The sequence below is a fragment of the Chiloscyllium punctatum genome, chromosome 11 (genome assembly GCF_047496795.1).
Source record: "Chiloscyllium punctatum isolate Juve2018m chromosome 11, sChiPun1.3, whole genome shotgun sequence".
NCBI classification, from domain to species: domain Eukaryota; kingdom Metazoa; phylum Chordata; class Chondrichthyes; order Orectolobiformes; family Hemiscylliidae; genus Chiloscyllium; species Chiloscyllium punctatum.
In genome coordinates, this window is record NC_092749.1 from 98,702,028 (window position 1) to 98,723,627 (window position 21,600).

At 47.2% G+C, this 21,600-nt stretch overlaps 1 protein-coding gene across 16 annotated transcripts in view; it reads right to left on the reverse strand.

Moving 5' to 3' along the window:
- Positions 1 to 21,600, reverse strand: part of LOC140483251 (nesprin-1-like) — a 585,321-nt gene that overhangs the window by 446,831 nt on the left and 116,890 nt on the right. For all 16 annotated transcript variants that reach the window (XM_072581374.1, XM_072581386.1, XM_072581377.1 and 13 more), the window contains 6 exons: positions 19,730 to 19,926; positions 12,099 to 12,208; positions 8,027 to 8,134; positions 5,550 to 5,687; positions 2,370 to 2,534; positions 781 to 893 (listed from right to left, as the gene is read on the reverse strand). In XM_072581374.1, the coding sequence (XP_072437475.1) occupies positions 781 to 893; positions 2,370 to 2,534; positions 5,550 to 5,687; positions 8,027 to 8,134; positions 12,099 to 12,208; positions 19,730 to 19,926 (831 nt within the window). The remainder of the gene's footprint in view (positions 1 to 780; positions 894 to 2,369; positions 2,535 to 5,549; positions 5,688 to 8,026; positions 8,135 to 12,098; positions 12,209 to 19,729; positions 19,927 to 21,600) is intronic.

The window sequence follows — 21,600 nt, forward strand, 5'->3', positions numbered from 1 at the left end:
CTGCGCCGTCAAACAGCACAGAATTCCCTCGCCACCACGCCTAGACGTTGTCCTCAGGTCTCCGGGATCGGGCTCAAACTCACATCCGAAGGGGGTGAGAAAATGTTACCCAACAGAGCCACAGGTTCAACAAAAACAGCCAAAAGGAAAATCTACCCAAGACCGAAGGTGGGAAGGTGCCACCTTCCAGATGCAATATGGGTTGTCTACTTCCGGAGAAGTGGCCCCCTGTTATACTGGTGTAATGGATAAGTCCAACTAGCACATCTCAGCTCAGCATCACCTGGGTGGGTCAACATACATTGCTCAACCAAATGAGATTACCAACTCGTTATCTTGCTGCCTTTATTGAGATCTTGCTGTGCACAGGGCAGCTGCCGACCTCACAGCTACACTGCGAAGGCGTCATTGATCGCGCCACTTGGAGACAGCGTGAGAATCGACGCAAGATGCTACGCAAATGCAGACTTTCACTGTCCTTCAACTAGCTACCAGGATGAGCTCAATCGGGTATTCATTTGCAAAATCTTGAAATCTGGCTCGCGGCGGGTCCAAACCGCCAAGTCCCACAAAGACTCAGCAGGACACGCACCAGTCTCTTGGTCAGCACATCGTTTTATGTTCAGTATTAGTTGCTGCAACCCCCCCTCCCTCCGAAGTTTACATCGAAAAGGTCACATAAGAGAAAGGTTAGGGGTCCCACTGTTTATCCGGACGCAGTGCTTTTCAGACACGGAGTTAAACAGGGTTTACTGATGAGCCGCATGGACAGTTACTCACCGCTCTGCGATATCCTCCAGCTGGTCTGCTGGGATTGGGACCCCATTCACAGATCCTGCCCTGTGGATCTGGTGGAAGATTTGTTTGTGACCTTCTAACGCCTTTATCACGTCCTGGCAAGGAAACAAATACAAGTTAGTGCTGGAAAATGATCAAAACTGAATCCGTGCTGGAAACAACAAACACTGGAGGTCACAGCGGGGCCCGGCAGCATCCACGGAGATAGAGCAACCTAACGTTACTAGTCCAGGTGACTCTTCATCAGAACAGAGCTTTACTCTGGATAGTCACTCATTACATCACAAAAATAAGCAGCTGCTTAGGGGTGGCACGGTGGCTCAGTGGCTCAGTGGTTAGCATTGCTGTCTCACAGCACCAGGGTCCCAGGTTCGATTCTGGCCTCAGGTGACTGTCTGTGTGGAGTTTGCACATTCTCCCCATGTCTGCGTGGGTTTCCTCCCACAGTCACAAAGATGTGCAGGTCAGGTGAATTGCCCATAGTGTTAGTGTTAGGAGGGAAATGGGTCTGGGTTGTTGGGCCAAAGGGCCTGTTTCCACACTGTAGGGAATCTAAACACTATGAATGCACAATTCATAGCCAAAGGATTGGACTCTGGGTGTGACTCCAGATGATTCAAACCATGAGGAGTTCAATTAGTCCCATATTCCAATGGGATCCTCACTGGGCGCAGGATGAGAGCAACGGAGACAAGGTCGACTTTGTCTCAAGTTGAAACCTGGGGGTATCCATAGTGCTCCGCAGCAGACACACATCAGATTATTACAGACGGTAACGGACTCAGCTCTGACTCAGGAGGTTGCTGGGATTCAAGCCCCACTCCAGAGACATGAAAGTGAGGGTAAGGGTGACACTCCAGTGCCCTGGCTGTAAGAGCTGAGCTGGGGCCCAGCCTGTGCTCACAGATAATGAAGATCCTGGAAAAACGGGAGCCCTGACCTGTCCCAAGCTCATGTGTGTGCTCCAGAAGTCAGTCTTTGTCTGTGAAGCACTGTGGGCTGTGCTGCTAATGCAAAAGGTGCTAGACAAATGCAAGTCCTGTCTCAAACACTGCCGGGAGAAAGTGTGGACTGCTGATGCTTCCACTGCGTCGCCGTTTACTCTTCCTTCTTTGCCCTCACTAACAAGCCAGCCCCTTCTCCTCTGCCTCTAAAATTCTTACTTCTGGTCTGCCAGCTGAGAGATTTACGTGGGTTAATGTTGCTGGAGTTGATACAGAGCCTCACACCAGCTGATCGAGAACCACTCAGCCCAGGAACTTCCTGTCATATTATGCGTAGGCTCCTTTCTCCTCTCTCTGCCCGGTTTGATCTGGGGCCTGGACTCCAAATTGGGTTTGGTCAAACTTTCATGGCTTTTGTGGGAGTGGACCACCAGAAGACCACGGTTGCTTGCCAATTGTGGATTGTCCAGTCTGCACATCCCTGGGCAGTTTAGCAAGGTGGCACGGTGGCTCGTGGTTAGCACAGCGGCCTCACAGCACCAGGGACCCAGATACAGGCCTGGCATTGCCCAGCGACGGCTCCCAACACTTCCTCCGCCAACCCGCCCACCACCACCACAAACTCACCTTATGTTGCTCCAGTTTCCTGTGGATGATGTTGGCCGTCTCATCATGGGCCTGCTGGATGACAATCTCTTCCCCGAGAATAGTCTCCACTCTGTGCAGCCAGGCTCCGATGGTGCCCAGGGGCGAGGGCAGTGACTTGTCCAGCATGATGTGCCAATCCAGAAGCTGAGGAACAGAAAAATCAGCATGTAACAGCCTTCCTATTTCTTACAATCAGGGAAAGAGCAACTTGGGCTCAGTGACATCGTACCAGCTCGCTGCCCATAAAAGAATCCCTCCCAGCATGGGAGCAGGCCATTTGGCCCATCAAGTCCACACTGACCCTCTGATGAGAGTCCCACCCATAATCCCCCCATCCCTGTAACCCCCCAATCCCTGTAACCTCCCAATCCCTGTAACCCCCCAATCCCTGTAACCTCCCAATCCCTGTAACCCCCCAATCCCTGTAACCCCCCAATCCCTGTAACCCCCCAATCCCTGTAACCCCCATCCCTGTAACCCCCCAATCCCTGTAACCTCCCATCCCTGTAACCCCCCAATCCCTGTAACCCCCCAATCCCTGTAACCCCCCAATCCCTGTAACCCCCCAATCCCTGTAACCCCCCAATCCCTGTAACCCCCATGGCTAACCCACCCAGCCTGCACATTCCTGAACACTATGGGCAGAGGTTAGCACTGCGGCTTCATGGCGCCAGGGACCCAGGTTCAATTCCAGCCTTGGGATGACTGTGTGTGTGGAGTTCACACATTTTCCCCATGTCTGCGTGGGTTTCCTCCAGGTGCTCTGTTTACCTTCTAAAGGTGTGCAGTGGATAGGCCACGCTACATTTCCCATAGTGTCCAGGTTAAGTAGGTTAGTCACAGAATGTACAGAGCTCAGTGGTTAGCACTGCTGCCTTACAGCGCTAGGGACCCAGGTTCAATTCCAGTCTCGGGCGACTTTCCTCCGGGTTCCTCCCACAATCCAAAGACATGCAGGGTGAGGTGAATTGGCCACGTAGTGCCCAGGGATGTGTAGGTTAGGTACATTAATGTAGAATAATAGGGGAAGGGAATGGGTCACTCTTCGGAGGGTCAATGTGGGGCCTGTTTTCACACTAGGGAATTCGATAATGGAATCCATCTAACCGCTACCTCTTTGGACTGCTAGAGGAAACCCAGGCAGAACGTGCAAACTCCATACAGACAGTCACCCGAGGCTAGAATCGAACCCAGATCCCTGGCCCTATGAGGCAGCAGCACTGACCACTGAGCCACTTTGTCCCTGCAGGTACAGCACCCTGCCAACAAGCCCCTTTGTCCTCAGTCCATGGTGATAGCTTTGACAATTTGCCTGCCTCAGAGAGATTAAAAAAACATTGTGAAAGGCAAATGGAGGATGTTCTCAAAACCGTTTCCCGGACACAATGAAGGAACAACTCCAACTCTCGGTATAGCTGAGGATGTTAGAGAGTGATCAGAAATAAATGTGGGGGAAGAAAGACATTTATTCCCACACCCATATTCACATGTAATCCAGATTCTAAACACTCTACGCCATAGATTCACTGCAGGTGCTCCCCACAGTTACTGAAGGACAATCAAAGAAATTATATTTTCATTTGAATTTGTTCATTTAAATTTTGAATATTGAATATTATTATAATCCCCCTTGAAGAGACTAGCGTCTTTTAATTTGGCTTATTTGGTTCAATTTGGTTTAATTTAATTTAATGTGATTAACTGGCTTTAAGAGCCTTAAAGGAGTTTTGACATCAGGAAGGCTGCTTATTTGCAGCCAACTTAAGGCGATGAACAGTCTCTTTGGTAGGATGTTGAGAGTTCAAGTCCCGCCCCCGACACTCAATCTTGGCGAGTATTTCACTGGAATACTGACAAGTGTGCCGCACACTGGAGGATCTACTGGAAGTGTTGCTGAGACTGATGTAAATGAAGCTGTTGGGCTGCATGCAAAACAGCTCAGAGTTCTATCCTGGAGACAATTTACGGAGTTTCTTACAGCTTAGAAAAAAGGCTCTTCAGCCCATTGTACTATACTGGTCACCAAGCATCTAACTACTCCAGTCTAGTTTTCCAAGACTTGGCCTGCGGCCTTGTGTCCAATGACATGTCGAGGGTTCATCCAAACAGGTTTCAAATGTCTTGAGGGTTCCTGCCCCCACAAAGCAAAAGGCAGTGAATTATACCTCACAGACAAAGATAGAAGTTGCTGGAAAAGCTCAGCGGGTCTGGCAGCATCCGTGAAGAAAAATCAGAGTCGACGTTTCAGATTCAGTGACCCTTCCTCAGAACTGGACCCAAAATGTTAACTTTTGAGTTCTCTCGACAGACCCTGCCAGACTCGCTGAGCTTTTCTTGCCATTTCTGGGTTTTTTTCTGATTTACAGCACCTGCAGTTCTTTCGGTTTTTATTCAGTGAATTCCACCTGCTGGGTGAAACAGATTCTCTTCAAACTCTTTCCAAACCTCCTGTTCCTCCTCTAGAAATTCCGGCCCAGGGTATTGACTCTTTTACTAAGGAGACTGATCCCTCAGCCAACATCACCAAGAAAACACGCCCAGTCGATGTGTGGGACCTTACTGTGTAATTGTTGGCTACTGTTTATTACAGGGAGAAAGTGAGGTCTGCAGATGCTGGAGATCAGAGTCGAGAGCGTGGTGCTGGAAAAGCACAGCAGGTCAGGCAGCATCCGAGGAGCAGGAGAGTCGCCGTTTCAGGCCGGAGCCCTTCGTCATGAAGGGCCACCAGGAAGGAACTGGTCATTCCTGATGAAGGACTCTTGCCCGAAACGTCGATTCTCCTGCTCCTCCGATGCTGCCTGACCTGCTGTGCTTTTCCAGCACCACACTCTCAACTGTTCATCCACAATCGACTTCAAAAAGAAGCGATTGTGAAGATGAAAAGGGTTCTGTTCAAATATAACGTCTTCCTTGTTTATTTTATTGACTCATCTGACTCCAGGCACGAGGATGGAATGGAAATTTATGAGCAGAATACAGTGGCATTGCTGGGCACACAAAGTCTGTGACCACGTGCAAATGCGAGCCATCTCTAGAAGGCTCACACTTACTGCTCCCGCTCCGAGTGCAAATCATCAGATAATACTGCACACAAAGACTGATGGGAGAAAGGAAAAGACTGGAGTATGACCTTGCAGAGTCCGTGCTCTGAAAACTCACCCTGGCCGACACTCTCTCCCAGACTTGCTTAACCGTGACTTGATCCAGCGACAGTTTCCCATCTTTCTGTGAGGGCTGAATTAAAACCTCCACGTGCTTCTTTTTAACCTCGTACTGGCCTCGAAAACTCTTGAACAACTGAAGAAAAGTACGGACAAAGGCAACAGCATAAAACAGAGCGATGGAATCAAAACAGGAAGTCATTGCTGCATTAACACGAGGTGCTCAGTTAGCTCAGGCAGCTAGTGAGTGATGCCAACAGCATGGGTTCAATTCCCACATTGGCTGCTGTAACCAGGAAGGACTCTCCTTCTCAACTTCTCCTCTTGTCTGAGGGTGTGCTTACCCTCAGCTGACACCACCACCAGCGATCTCTCTCTGGCGGGAGAGCAGTCTGGTAGGGTTATGGTGACTTTAATGTATTCACACATAGAGTGACTTCCCACTTACGCGAAATTCTGAATAGGTTTCAGAATCATTCAGAATCATCCTATTAAATCAGCAAACAGCTCTGCCAGTCGAGTAGAGACTGAGGTGAAGATGGCCCTGCATTCAGGCAACACAGTGGCTCAGTGGTTAGCACTGCTGCCTCACGGCACCAGGGACCTGGGCTCGATTCCAGCCTCAGGTGACTGTCTGCATGGAGTTTGCACATTCTCCCCGTGTCTGCGTAGGTTTCCTCCAATTTCCTCCCACTGTCCAAAGATGTGCAGGCTAAGTGAATTGACCGTGCTAAGTTGCCCATAGTGTTCAGGGATGTGTATGCATGTGGTAAATATAGGGGAATGGGCCTGGGTGGGTTACTCTCTGGAGGGTCAGTGTGGACTTGTGGGGCCAAATGGCCTGTTTCCATTCTGTAGGGAATTTAATCTTAACTGACCACTATTACAGAGACATAGCTTTTTCTGCTAAGATATCCAGCAGTTAGAATATGGGGGGGTGTTACAAATCCAGGCTTGAGGCGTGGCTGTTGGTTTTCATGCCTACTTGCCCTTGAGAAAGGAGGGGGGAGTTTGGGAGTGGGAGTGTGTGCGCAGGCCCTCCTATGGATGGTATACTCTGCAGCCACAGTGTAATGGCTCTGGAGGAAGTCAACATTGGCAAACAGAATGCCCATCACACCAACTAATTTGACCTGGATCCTGGCGAATTGCTCAAAGCTTGGCACAGTTGCAGGTGGATGGATTGCAAATAAAGCAGAAACCAAACCCCCCCCCCAGCTATGACTCACAAGAGTTCATCCTGTCAGTGCGTAGTCTGTGGACACTGGTCTCAGTTAGTGCTGTCTTCAGCGTCCACTGGCTGGAGGAGGGGAAATTGCTGGTAGGGAATTCCCATTTCTTAGAAATTCCAGCAGGGGCCCTCAGCCGTCAGTCCCCCTTCCTGCTCAGTGTCAGTGAATCTGTGGACACCCAGCACTGAGATTAACATAAAGTGAGTGACCATGCAAATGAAGGGTTGATGGTCCACTGTGAAAATGAGATAGCGACAGTGGTGTCATGGTAAACCAAAAGCCCCAGCTTAAGCTCTGAGGGACATGCTCCACTCCCACTGCAACTCAGTCTCTCGGGATATGGGTTCAGGTCCCACCAAGATGAAATGTGGAATTTAATCATAGGATCATAGCATTAAACAGGCCCTTTGGCCCACACCAACCCTCCAAATGTAACCCACCCAGACCTATTACTCTACGTTTACCTCAGACTAACACACCTAACCTACACATCCCTAAATACTATGGGGTAATTTAGCACGGCCAATTCACCTAAACTGCACATCTTTGGACTGTTAGAGAAAATCCACACAGACATGGGGAGAACGTACAAACTCCACACAGTCACCCAGGGCTGGAATCGAACCCAGGTCCCTGTCGCTATGAGGCAGCAGTGCTAAATAGTGAGCCACTGTGCACAGCGCTGGAGGAGCAGCCTCAGTAGTAGGAACCATGGCAGTTATGAGCGATTAGTCTGATCCATTAATGCCTTTTAGTTGACTCTTAATGGCCCTCTAAAATAACTCACTTAGTTCAATCACAATCAGGCTGGTATTCAAATCCTAACCTTGCCAGCAATGCACATATCCCATGAAAGATTGAAGATGGGGCAATGGGAGAAAATGGGCAAGGTCTTTCAGAACAGGAGTCCATTCAGACCCTCAAGCCTGCTGTTGGTTTGTAACTGAGTTGTTCCTTAATTCCACTCACAACACTCGAAAGCACATTCCAACAAGAATCAGCCCCTTGAGATTTAGTTCAGCCCCAAAAAGCACAGCCTTGTCAAGGAGGGCGAGTGGCAAATGTTGACTTTTTATGAGTGAAGTATCTCCTGACCTGACCTTACGTTTATTTTAAGGTCACGTTCCCCTGTTCTGGATCCTTCCACAAGAAGGGAGTATTTTCTTTCTGTCTGTATTGTTGTAAAGGGATCGCTTTGACCATCCCTGAGAAAAGATGCAAGAGGTGGACGGTGCTGACCCACCTCGTATCGTTCCTGGAGTCCAGCCTCGGCCACTTGCATCCTCGTGATATCTCTTTCAAACTGCTCAAGCCACGCTCTCGCCTCCCTCAGCACCAGTCTGTCTTCTCGCTGATGGGCCACAAACAGAAGCAACAGTGCAAATAAACGTCAGGAGGCGCTCTACGTTATTAGAGTCTGAACAGCATCGCGATGGGGTTCTCCGTTGTCCTGATTGTCCGCACCAACAGACTCCAAACTAAAGGGCCCATTCCCTGCTCCTTCTGCCATCAAGCCCTCGCTAAATACACCCATTCCCCCCGCCGCCCACCCCCCATTTCACCCTCTGAAAGGGGCCATTCACCTCGTGGACACTCTGATCCCCTTCCCAATCTGTCCTCAATTGAACCCCAAAGAGTGTGCTATCTGACTTTTTAACTTAGTTCTGTCTTACTGTGTCAAGCTCCAAACACTTCCACCAGGTGAAAAAGCAATTTACTTGTATTTCTTTCTATTTAATGGGGGGGAGGAGGAAGGGTGGTGTTGGTGGTGGTGGTTTAGAATTAGATGATACAACTGCTTTGCACAGCACCTCTGTTCAGATTGTGACGCTGAGCTTCCACTCACTTGTCATTTTAATTCTCCACTATTGTGATGATACTGTGGCTTTAAGAGCTATGGTTTCCTTTAGAGAGAGATAGTGGGGGATGGGAGGCGGCAAGTCATCAATGAGACGATAGACAACTTGTGAAGCCTTGGGTTTTTTTTTAGAAAGCTGGAACAGTAGAAGCAGCCTGACCAGGCGTGGTCCCACTCCCACCCACAGAACTAGGGGTCTTAGATTTAGCTTTCAACAACTGCTGTTGTGAGCTTGAGGAAGTGTAAGTTATTTTTCCCTCTCTGGAATCTAGCCTAAAGCTGGGGGTTTTCTTCCAAGGCTGCTGGTTTGCATCTGAGACAATCTGTGTTCTGAATTTTATGAGATATTACCATATTGGAACAGTTAATTAGTAAGAGTCACTGCATCTATTATTCTGTTTTTATTTCAAAAAAGTTAAGTTAATCAATTAATTCTTTCCTTTGTTGTATTTAACTGCAATGTTTGAATAAATTGAGTATTGCTTAACGTCGAGTGGTTTGACAAATCAAATTGTATCTGCAGTAAAGCTCCTGATATTTACTTTCAACATAAGAAAAAGTTAGAGTGGAGACTACCTTCTTAATATATTTTGAGGGGGGTCTGGTTGGTCCACCACACTATTCTGCGATCCCCATCTCCAATCCCTCCATGTACATTGTTTCATTTCTTATCCTGTTACTGTCTGTTTTGCCCTTGCACTATCATCCCTTTCATCAGTTAATCTCTCTGGTCACAGTTTACACCCTTCTCTTTCCTGTCACACCCCCCTGTTTTGCTGAGTTTGCTGATAACCAGTTACATCTTTAAGCTCCCCCACAGTCCCGACAAAGGCTCGTTCAATCTAAAACATTAACTCCACGCCCCCCCCCCACCCCCCCCCCCACCGACGCTAAGAAATCTGCTGTTTCCAGCATTTTCTCTCTTTACCATTGTCGATTCCTAGTTGGCGTCACTCAAACCCAAACTCGCAACGTTCCATAAATTGGTGATAAACCTCACAGTTTGTTGTGAATGAGGCAGATACAAACCCTCAGGAGAGAATGAGGGAGCCATTTACCGAAGAGATCAAAGTGGGTCAGGAAGCATCCGTGGAGAGAGAGCAAGCTAATGTTACGAGTCATTTGCACTGGAAACATTAGCTTGCTCTCTCTCCACGGATGCTGCCTGACCCACTGTGATCGCCAGCATTTTTTGTTTCCAGTACAGATTCCAGCATATGCAGTATTTTGCTCCTATATTTGCCAAACAGAATGCTCAAAAACATCAAGTAAACTTGGCAACAAACTGAGCACATGAGAGAACAGAAGAGAGCAGCTGATCTTATATTGGGGTACCATGTCTAAACCAACTTGCACATTGAAGGATAAGGGCAGCAGATATTTTGCAATGTCAGCACTTGTCAATTCCCCTCCGTGCTACTCAGCATCTTGACTTGGAAATACCATATACACTCGTGCAAAAGTCAAATTTGTTAGACTATAGTTTAAGGTTAAATTTATGGGGTCGACTATTACATGGATACTAGCTCTAAAGGGCTGAAATTCATGTTACAGTTCAAAATACTGTATTGGATGGCACGGTGGCTCAGTGGTTAGCACTGCTGCCTCACAGCGCCAGGGACCCGAGTTCAGTTCCCACTTCGGGCAACTGTCTGTGTGGAGTTGGCACGTTTTCCCTATTTCTGCGTGGGTTTCCTCCGGGTGCTCTGGTTTCCTCCCACAATCCAAAGACAGGCCATGCTAAATTACCCATAGTGTTCAGTGATGTGTAGGTCAGGGGTGAATGTAGGGATCTGGATGGGTTACTCTTCAGAGGGTTGGTGTGGACTTGTTGGGCTGAAGGGCCTGTTTCCACACTGTAGGGAATCTAATTCAAAACAAAATCTAAAAATCATAAGCAGAAACCCAATTGCTCTCTAAGCAAATAGTAGGCTTCTCAGGAACTTTTAATAACTTTGAGTTTAAACGCTGCTGTGTATTTTTTTGTTTTTTCTGGAGGGCATTTTTTACACAAAACAATGAAGAAATTTCAAAACCTCAGCTAGGCATATGACTGTATCCCTCGAGTGCTGCAGGGAGAGTGAGCTCAGCTGAGCTGCACACAAAGGGAGGTTGTCACCTGACTCTGACCTGATGTGTCTTAAACATGCCCTCCAAGTTCTTCCAATTCCCTCCGTTTCCTCTTGCATTTCTCTCGATAATACCTTGACTCGCAAATGTTAAGCTGTTATCGGTGAAGAACTAGGGTTGATTTTTACATGAGCCAGAGGGAAATCTCCAGATGTTTTGACCAAAAATAGGGGTGAAGAAGGGCTTATGCCCGATACGTCGATTCTCCCGCTCCTCGGATGCTGCCTGGCCTGCTGCGCTTTTCCAGCACCACACCTTTCAACTCTGGTCTCCAGCATCTGCAGTCCTCACTTTCTCCAAAACTAGGGGGTCAACTTTTGCATGAGGTCGACTTTTACTCGAGTGTGTACGGTATATTGCCATTCCCTTGCCACCACTGGGAATTCCCTTCCCGACAGTACTGACATTGACTCAGGTATGATAGTGATACATTTACCAAGGTATCGGGCTGGGTAAATCTAGGAAGTTATGATAAATCTTCACAAAGTCTAAACTGAAGTATTAAGGAGGATGTCAGAGTGAAGGTGTATAGATAGAGTTGACGTTCAGAATCCTTTTTCCCAGAACTGAATCACCTAAGAAGCATGTATTTAAGGTGTGAGTGGGGCAAGTTCAGAGGAGATGTGAGGGGCAAGTTTTTTTACACAGAGTCTGGAATGTGGTGCCAGAGGGTGCTGGTTGAGGCAGACACAATAAGGGCATTTCAGAACTTTTAGATAAACACATGAACATGTAAGCAATGGAGAGATATAGACCAAGGGCAGGCAGAAGGTTAACTTGTTGGCATGTTCAGCACAACATTGTGGGCCGATTGGCCTGTTCCTGTGCTAGACTGTTCCGTGTTTTATAAAAGCCACAATAGAAATTTATTAGAATCATACCAAAATAAAGATCGTGCACCTTCAGTCATGTGAGGAAGCAGAAGGAGCTGGTTTGTTCTCCCTCGGACTGAGAAGTTTAAGAGATCTTACTGAGGTGACCATAATCAGCGTCAATAAGGAGAAATTGTTTTCAACAGCAGGAGGACAGAGGTTGGGAAAAGAAACGGAAACAACATGTTTAAACAAACATTCACCCAGCAAACAGCGACAATCAGGGACCTGCTTAATGGAAGGGTGGTGGGAACAAAGTCAACAGTAACTTCCAAAAGGGGATTGAATACTGTTTACACTTGAAAAGAATAAATATGCACATAGCTGCAGGAAGAGAGCAGGCAGCTGGGAGTAGTTGGAATTCTCTTCCAGCAGGGCTAAATGGCCTCCTATTGCACTGTATCATTCATTGAATTTGAAGTGAAATTGAAAGGGAAACAGCGGAAAAGACTTACCTCTTCCTCAAGGGGTTCATTCTCCGTCTCGCGTGGATTTGGGTAATGTTTCAGGAACTGAGCCACATAGGTCATGATTGACTTCTCATCGGGTTTGTCAACATCCACATCTGTACATAAATTATCACTCCGTTAGAGACAGGGGTTCTGCTCCTCAACTGAAATGCAGTCACTTCTACAGCAAGCTGGGAGCTGCCTGAGGGGAAAGTGTCACTGGAGTTGTTTTCCTTTGTGGCCAGCGACACAGAGGACCTACCTCCCTAACAACAACGGAAGCCTGCTGTTACATAGCACCTTGAACACAGTGAAATGTCCCACGATGCTACCTGGCTGTACATCAGACAGAATTTGACAGCAGACCAAATAAGGTGGTATTAGGGCAGGTGACCCAAAGCTGAAACTAAAAACAGGTTTAAAGGATTGTCTCAAAGATGAAGAGAGATAGGTGAGGTGAGTTAGTGAGGCTTTCACAGCATGTGGTAAGATGGCAGCAGAGTTGGACACACCAGCTGGAGCTCCTCTGCTCTACCTGTTCCCTTTCTCCTTTTTTTCCTCTCTGTCTCCTCTCTTCTCTCGGCCTCAGATACCCGGCCACTGTCTCTGAGTCTGAAGCAGGGTCAGCGGAGACGCTAGTGACTAAACTGGAACGGGGGTAAGCAGCCTAGCACAGGGCATAGTGTCAGCCAGTGACTGGAGTGGACCGGGGGTAAGTGGCCTAGTACAGAGCGTGGTGTCAGCCAATGACAGGAGTGGAATAAGACGGGGCCTTACACAGAGGATGGTGTCAGCCAGTGACAGGAGTGGAACAGGACGGGGCCTAGTACAGAGCATGATGTCAGCCAGTGACTGGAGTGGAACGGGGGTAAGCGGCCTAGTACAGAGCGTGGTGACAGCCAGTGACAGGAGTGGAACAGGGTGGTGGCCTAATACAGAGGTGTCTTCCAGTGACTGAAGTGGAATGGGGGTAAGCGGCCTAGTACAGAGGTGGCAGCCAGTGATTGGAGTGGAACGGTAGTGGGGGGAGGGCCTCGTCCAGAGGTGGCAGCCAGCAGTCAGACCACATGGAGCCCCCATGCGCTGTTTTCTTCACTTCTCTATTCTGTAACTAAGGATAGTACCTAGATACATTTGTAGCTAAGATGGTGCTTTAAGTAGTGGCTTATAAACTTTTCACTGTACTCATTTGAGTACATGTGACAATAAAACTAATTCAATTCAATCCAATTTAATTCATGTGTCCATAACTTCAGTTGGCTATACCACAAACTCTGGAATTCCCTCCCTGCATCTCTTTGTCTCTCTCCCTCCCCTTCCACCTTTAATTTATACCTTTCAACCTTCTTTTGTTCTAACAAAGTTCTTATTCGCCTGATCTAATATCTCTTTATGTAGTTTGGTGTCATACTTTGTTTCCTAACCCTTCTGTGAAGTACCCTGGGATATTTCATGATGTGAAAGCTGCTGTATAAATATAAGTCATTGTTGTTGTACGGAGAGAATGCCGGAGATTAGGAGCAGGGCTCCGGAAGGCAGAGTCATCAGCATTGAGGTCATGGAAACTGGGGATGAAAAAGAAGTGTTGAGATCTCAGAGACATGTTGGACTGCAAGAGGATATGGGTGATAGAGAACAGCCCGTGTGTGTGACCAAAAGATGTGGAGAAGAACAAGCAGTGATCCTGACAGCTCGGCCTTGATATCAACTTTTCTGGGCAGGGACTGTCAGCTCCTATAGAGTCATAGATTTATACAGCACAGAAACAGACCCTTAGATCCAACTCAGTCATGTTGACCAGATGTCCTAAATTAATCTAGTCCCATTTGCCACCATTTGGCCCCATATCCCTCTAAACCCTTCCTATTTGTATACCCATCCAGATGCCCTTTAAATACTGCAATTGTGCCAGCCTCTACCACTTCCTCTGACAGCTCATTCCAGACATGCACCATCTTCTGCGTGAAAAAGTTGCCCCTTAGATCCCTTTTATATCTTTCCCATCTCACCTCAAACTCTCTAGGTTTGGACTCCCCTACCCTGGGAAAACGACCTTATTTGCCATATCTATGCCCCTCATGATTTCATTAACCTCTATAAGATCACCCCTCAGCCTCCAATGTTCCAGGGAAAATAGCCTATTCAGACTCTCTCCATAGCTCAAATCCTCCAACCCTGGCAACATCCTTGTTATTCTTTTCTGAACCCATTCAAGTTTCACAATTTATTTCCTGTGGCAGAGAGACCAGAATTGCACACACTAATCCAAAAGTGGCCTAACCAATGTACTGCCCAACTGTAACATGACTTCCTAACTCTTATAGTCAATGCACTGACCAATAAAGGCAAGCATACCAGTTGCCTTCTTCTCCATCTGTCTATCTGAGGCACCAGCCTCAAGGAACTACGAACCTGCACTCCAAGGTCTCTTCATGCAGCAACACTTCCCAGGACACTACCATTAATTCCTGCCCTCATTTGCCTTTCCAAAATACAACACTTCCCAATTATTTAAATTAAACTCCATCTGCCATTTCTCGGCCCTTTGGCCCATCTGGTCAACGCCCCATAGTACTTCGAGGTAACCTTCTTCACTGTCCACTACACCTCCAATTTTGGTGTCGTCAGCAAACTCACTAACCATACCTCCCGAGCTCAGACCTGTTGGCATCTAAAAAGTGTGATGCAGGAATGAGCTCCGACCAGATCACCTCCCGTGAGGAAACGTTGTGTGGCTGCCCCTGAAAGGTGATTGGCTAGTTAGAATTGAAGGGTCAGGGGTCCAGTCTGCAGCACTGGTCAACAGGGTGGCTGCCAACTCTGCCTGAAACTGGCTTTGTTCAGCTCAGGCTCGACAACCTCCAGTCGAAAACTCTTGACATTTTTCCTCCTCTTCTGAAATGCCAGACAGTCATTTCCACACATCTCTCTCAGCAAGCTGGCTGCCACTTGAGTGGAAAGTTGTTTTCCTGGTGATACAGAGGATATATATATCCCTGACAACAACCGAAAAACTGCTTTTACATAGCACCTTGAACTATCCCATGATGCACCATGGCTGTACATCAGACAAACTTTGACACCAAACCAAATAAGGAGGTGTTAAGGCACCACCAAGTACCCCGGGTAGCATCCCACCTCCGACTCCCCCCACCAACTCCCACCTCCGTCCCAACTCCCACGGCTGGCACAGTGGCTCAGTGGTTAGCACTGCTGCCTCACAGCGCCAGGGACCCAGATTCGATTCCGACCTGGGGCGACTGCCTATGTGGAGTTTGCACATTCTCCCCGTGTCTGTGTGGGTTCCTCTGGGTGCTCCAGTTTCCTCCCACAGTCGAAAGACGTGCAGGTTTGATGAAGTGGCCGTGCTAAATTGCCCATAATGTTAGGTACATTAGTCAGGGGTAAATATAGGGTAAGGGAATGGGTTTGGGTGGGTTACTCTTCAGAGGGTCAGTGTGGTCTTGTTCATAGAGTCATAGAGATGTATAGCACGGAAACAGACCCTTCGGTCCAGACCCTTCGGTCCAACCCATCCATGCCGACCAGATATCCCAACCCAATCTAGTCCCACCTGCCAGCACCCGGCCCATATCCCTCCAAACCCTTCCTATTCATGTACCCATCCAAATGCCTCTTAAATGTTGCAATTGTACCAGCCTCCAGCACTTCCTCTGGCAACTCATTCCATACACGTGCCACCCTCTGTGTGAAAGATTGCCCCGTAGGTCTCTTTTATATCTTGCCCCTCTCACCTTAAACCTATGCCCTCTAGTTCTGGACTCCCCGATCCCAGGGAAAAGACTTTGTCTATTTATCCTCTCCATGCCCCTCATAATTTTGTAAACCTCTATAAGGTCACCCCTCAGCCTCCGACGCTCCAGGAAAAACAGCCCCAGCCTGTTCTTGGGCCAAAGGGCCTGTTTCCACACTGTAGGGAACCTAACCTAATCTAAAAAGCCCCGGTGTGGAAGAAGCACCAATCCTGCCCTTAGTCCAATACATTCTAAAGTAGTCACAGTCCTCAAAGCCCCAGCTGGGAACTATCTAAGGTCAAGTAGTGCAGAAAGCCTAAAGGTCAAGGGGCTGGGAAGCTGGGGATAGAATCCGCCCCAGTGATGCAGTCACATAAATATGTAGAATAGTGCATGGATTTCAGGATTCAGGTGTAAGCAGAGATGGCTCAAGTGGAACAACCACAGTCTGCTATTTTCAAATTAATGTATTTATAAATCAGTGACCAAATCTGCAACCACTACGCCAAACCAGGCCTGGAACATTCAGAAATACAGTCAGAGTACAGTAAATTTTGAGCTATAGGGAGAGATTAAATGCACGAGGGCTGTTTTCCCTGGAGTGTTGGAGGCTGAGGGGTGACATTACAGAGGTTTATAAAATCATGAGGGGCATGGATAGAGTAAATAGACAAAGTCTTTTCCCTGGGGTGGGGGAGTCCAGAACGAGAGGGCATAGGTCTAGAGTGAGAAGGGAAAGATATAAAAGTGACCTAAGGGGCAACTTTTTCACGCAGAGGATGGTGCATGTATGGAATGAGCTGCCAGAGGAAATGGTGGAGGCTGGTACAATTACAACATTTAAAAGGCATCTGGATGGGTATATGAATAGGAAGGGTTTGGAGGAATATAGGCCAACTGCTGACAAATGGGACTAGATTGGGTTGACATGGACAAGTTGGACCGAAGGGTTTATTTCTGTGCTGTACATCTATATGACTCTATGACTGTAAGTAGATTGTCTACAGTGAAGAGACTGGGAAGAGAGTAAGATGAAACACAGGATTGAGTAGTTCTGAGAAAATACGCACTTACAATGCATGAAGGAAGAGCACTGATTGGTTGGCAATTAGAGTCCACACAACCAATCAGTGCTCTCTCATCATATAGTATAAATTGTTGTTCCCCTTTACAGGGGTATTCTTGCAAAATGGCCTGATGAGTTCAAGGTAAAAAGCTTTGATAAAGTGTGCACTTTCTCAGAAATAGAATAGATGCAAATATATAGACTCATTAAAGGGAGATTAACTAATTTTAGTTGGGATGCATTGAGTTAATGTTAGATTAAGTAGACATTATTAAAAATATAACCACAGTTATTTCCATTCCAAAGGATGCTGCTTTTTGTAAACTCTATGAAATGCTGATATGTTCTCTCTGGCATTTGGAAATTAGTTTCTCAAGAAACTGTTGAGTTAGTTTGCTTTGGGAAAACCAGTGTATGAATCTCCATGAATAATTTGCTGATTGTCTCATTCTTGGAAATTATTTGATGAAAAGTACTTTCAAAATATAAGTACAATTTAAAATCCTACGTAGCTGTAGATATTGTTTACTATTACAATGGCTTTTCTTTGTATCAAATGATGATTTTAAGAAAGCAGAGTTTTCAAAAGAAGAAAAAAAAATAAAAATGCAACCATAAGTACTCCTCAGGGTCTTTTAATGTGGTTTTAGCATTAGCAGTATCTGGCACATTAGCAATGTGCTAAAGGAGTTATATATTCCTGAATTCCTGATGAAGGGCTTTTGCCCGAAACGTCGATTTTACTGCTCATCGGATGCTGCCTGAACTGCTGTGCTTTTCCAGCACCACTCTAATCTAGACTAAAGGAGTTATATGGCTATATACACATTATTGTCATGTTCACAGGATGTAGTCAGTGTCTCCCTACATTGTGAAAGTAAGCCAATCAAACTGACAAACTGAAGAGTATCCCACCCAGTCGCCTACCCTATATTTCCCATGGCCAATCCACCTAAACTGCACACCTTTGGACTGTGGGAGCAAACCAGAGCACTTGGGGGAAACCCACGCAGACACGGGGAGAATGTGCAAAGTCCACACAGACAGGCGCCTGCGGCTGGAATCGAACCCAGGTCCCAAGGGGTGTCAGTGCCAAACACTGAGCCACCGTGACACACTAAGTGGCTGTGTTTATTATCTCATCAACCTGTAAGTGGAGAGAAGATATTTCCACTTGAACATAACACCAACCTGAGCCAAACAGCCTGTTTCTGTGCTGTAAATTCAAAAACACTATATGCAAAATCTGACAGTATAAACGTGTCCCAGAATCGAGATAGTCCTGAATGTACGGGGCAGCCAAGCAGATCAGAGAAGTCCCAAATTCTAAGTGAGGGTTCACATACTGCTCTGAGGGATGAGAGAAGTTTACCTGCCTGCCTTAGCCATGGTAGGTACTGCTGGCTGAGACTGAACCTTCAATGACGTTCCTGAATTTGAAGAAATTTTCCATCAACAGGCATCTCAGAAACAGCCTGCCCTTCTAATGCATCTATCTCACACTCTCATGAGAACCCAGATCACTTTCCAGCAATTAATTATTCTTTGAAACATTGGCATGATTTCACAAATGAATGCCTGCCTAATTGTCTTGTTGGGTTGACGAAGGGGAGGTGCTATAGATTAAGGGTTAAATGTTAGATTAGATTCCCTACAGTATGGAAACAGGCCCTTCGGCCCAACAGGTCCACACTGACCCTCCGAAGGATAACCCACCCAGACCCATTCCCCTACCTTTACCCCAGACTAATATACCTAACACGATGGGCAATTTAGCATGGCCAATTCACCTGACCTGCACTTGCCTGGATTGTGGGAGGAAACCAGAGCAAACCCACACAGACACAGGGGCGAACACGCAAACCCCAGACAGACAGTCACCCAAGGTGGGAATGGAACCTGGGTACCTAGCACTGTGAGGTAACAGTGCTAACCATTGAACCACCATGCTACCCACAAATGTCGGCCAGCATCGTGAGACACATCCACTGAAGCCCAGGGGTCTCAGAGTAATGCCTTACCTAAAATACAGCACTACCCTCCCTGACAATGCAGCACTCCCTCAGTACTGAAGCTAATAGCGCACTCAACCTCTGGGCAATGGGGTTGAGATTTGTCCCGTTTACTTGCACCGACTCTGCCTGGAAGACCTCTTGAATAAAGCTGGACTCCCACTGGTTTGATAGTGGCTGAAAGGGGTCATCATAGAAGAGCTGAGCTCAGAAGAGGGCAATCACGATTAAACACATTCTTACGAAACTAGCTAGCCCCATTCTGCGGATTTTTCCCATACACTTATAATCTTTCTCTCCTTCATGCCTTTATTCAATTCCATTTGAAGGTAACTGTTGAATTTGCATCCACAGTCTATCAAACACAGCATTCCTTAGCCCTTCACTTGTGTTTTTATAGCACTGCTGCTCATGTTGCCTCTCTCTTTTTTAACCAATCCCCTTAAGTCTGGGTCTTCTGGTTGCTCACCCATCATCTGTTGGAGATTATTTCTCTTTATGGACTTTATTCAAACCCTTCATAATTTTACAATCTCCCCTTTCCTTTCTCTGCTCGCAGAACAGTAATCCCAGCTTCTCCAGTCTATCCACATAACCTTAAAATCTTATCCATTGTATTATTTTCACATCAAACCATGTGAGTAAATCTCTCCTGCACACTCTTCAAAGTCTTTATGGCCATCCTAAATCCACAGGATGTTACGGTCATCCTAAATCCCTTTGGAATTCCAGGAGATTCCCAACCTGATAATACTGTCAGGTTTAGATGGAGCGGCAAACCAACCAAGAGCCAAAGTCAAGTACCTTCAGGATCGAGGATCCTCGGAATTCCCAGGTGATTTTCAGCGATGGAGAAAGCACTTTCCAAGTTCTCCCGGTTTGACCGGCTCCGGACCTTCTCCAAGTCTGTCAGATCCGGGCGGATAGCGTGAATGACGGAATGAAAGGTGAATCCACTCCTCCAGCTCTGCCCAAAATCCTTCACCTCGATACCAATTCGCCTTCAAAAACAGACAGCACGCGCTTGTGAGCAGCCATGTTACATTAGAACACTTGAGGTTAAACCCTACAGGGGTCAAAGGTCAGAGGGCAGAGCGCAAAGAGTAGAGTCATAATCCACAACAAAGCTCCCCCCCCACCACCGGATTTCTAAAGGCTGGAAACCAGCCCCAGTGATGGAGGGGGTTGCAGATCAGATCTGCTGAAATTTACTATTTCCCCATGACCTTCCTTGACTGTTACAAACAGCCACTGACCAGCGAATTTGTGCACATCCTCACAAAGGGTTGGAGCTTAGGAGAATCCCTGGGCCATCCTAGAATTCTGATGGGAGCTGAAAACCCATCTGCTGGGTATCAGGAAGACTCCATTCGGAGGTCTTTTCAACCTCAACACTCTCAGGAATCTTTAAAGAAGCAGCTTTTGTTGTTTCCATTGCCCTTTCTCTCTCTAATCTAATAGTGAGCTCAAAGACAAAGCACCATTCCCACAAATAGGAGCTGCTTCAAGCCAACCACAGTCACTAACACCTCCGCACGCTCCATTTAAAGTCAAATTGAAAGCTGTGCATCCAAACTGGGATCGGATCCAGGCCATGCACCTAAACAGCGCCACGGGCCTGCGCTCCGGTTCCCTGGGTCCCACCCTCCGGCCCATTCCAGGCCATTTTCACAGAGCCAGGCATTGGGAATCCACACCCTGAGGCAGAAGTGGGTACTGCAGATGCTGGAGATTGGAGTCAAGGTTAGAATGCTGCTGGAAAAGCACAGCAGGTCAGGCAGCATCCGGGGAGCAGGAAAATCGACGTTTCGGGCAAAAGCCTTTCATCAGGAGCCCATTCCTGATGAAGGGCTTTTGCCTGAAATGTCGCTTTTCCTGCTCCCCGGATGCTGCTGTGCTTTTCCAGCACCACTCTAATCTTGAATCCACACCCTCATGCAGCCAATACTCCATCCAGGTCTGAAGACCAATGAAAGAAAGCCCAGTGGGATCCTTCCATTCAGCCTGCAAGGTTCCCACAGGCCATAGGACAGGTTTAGCCACTCAGAGGCAGGCCTCACTCACACCCTGGATGTTCCCTTTGTCCTCTCTCAAAGGGATGGCCTGGCTGGACATTCACTCATGGATTGAGGACATCATTGGCAAGGCCTGCATTTATTGTCTATGCTTAATTGCCAATTAAGAGTCAACCAAATCGCTGTAGCTCTGGGGTGACATGTAGGCCTGACCAGGTCAGGATGGCAGATTCCCTACCCTAAAGGTCATAGAGAACCGGGTGGGTCTTTACAACAATTGTTAGATGCTCGCCATTAGACTTCCTGTTTTAAAAGTCAAGGGGGAGAAATTGAGGACTGCAGATGCTGGACACCGCAATCAAAAAGTGTTGTGCTGGAAAAGCACAGCCGGTCAGGCAGCATCTGAGGAGCAAGAGAGTCACCGTTTTGAGCATAAGCCCTTCATCAGGAATGTCTGATGAAGTGCTTATGCTTGAAATATCGATTCTCCTGCTCCTTGGATGTTACCTCACTTGCTGTGCTTTTTCAGCACCATACTTTTTGACTTTAAAAATCAAGGCCCAATTTGAAATTTGAGAACTTAATCCGGGCTGTAGGGTGCCCAGGCGAAAGATTGAGTGTGAGGGCGCTTTCAAAGCACATGACCTTTTTTTGGGAAGG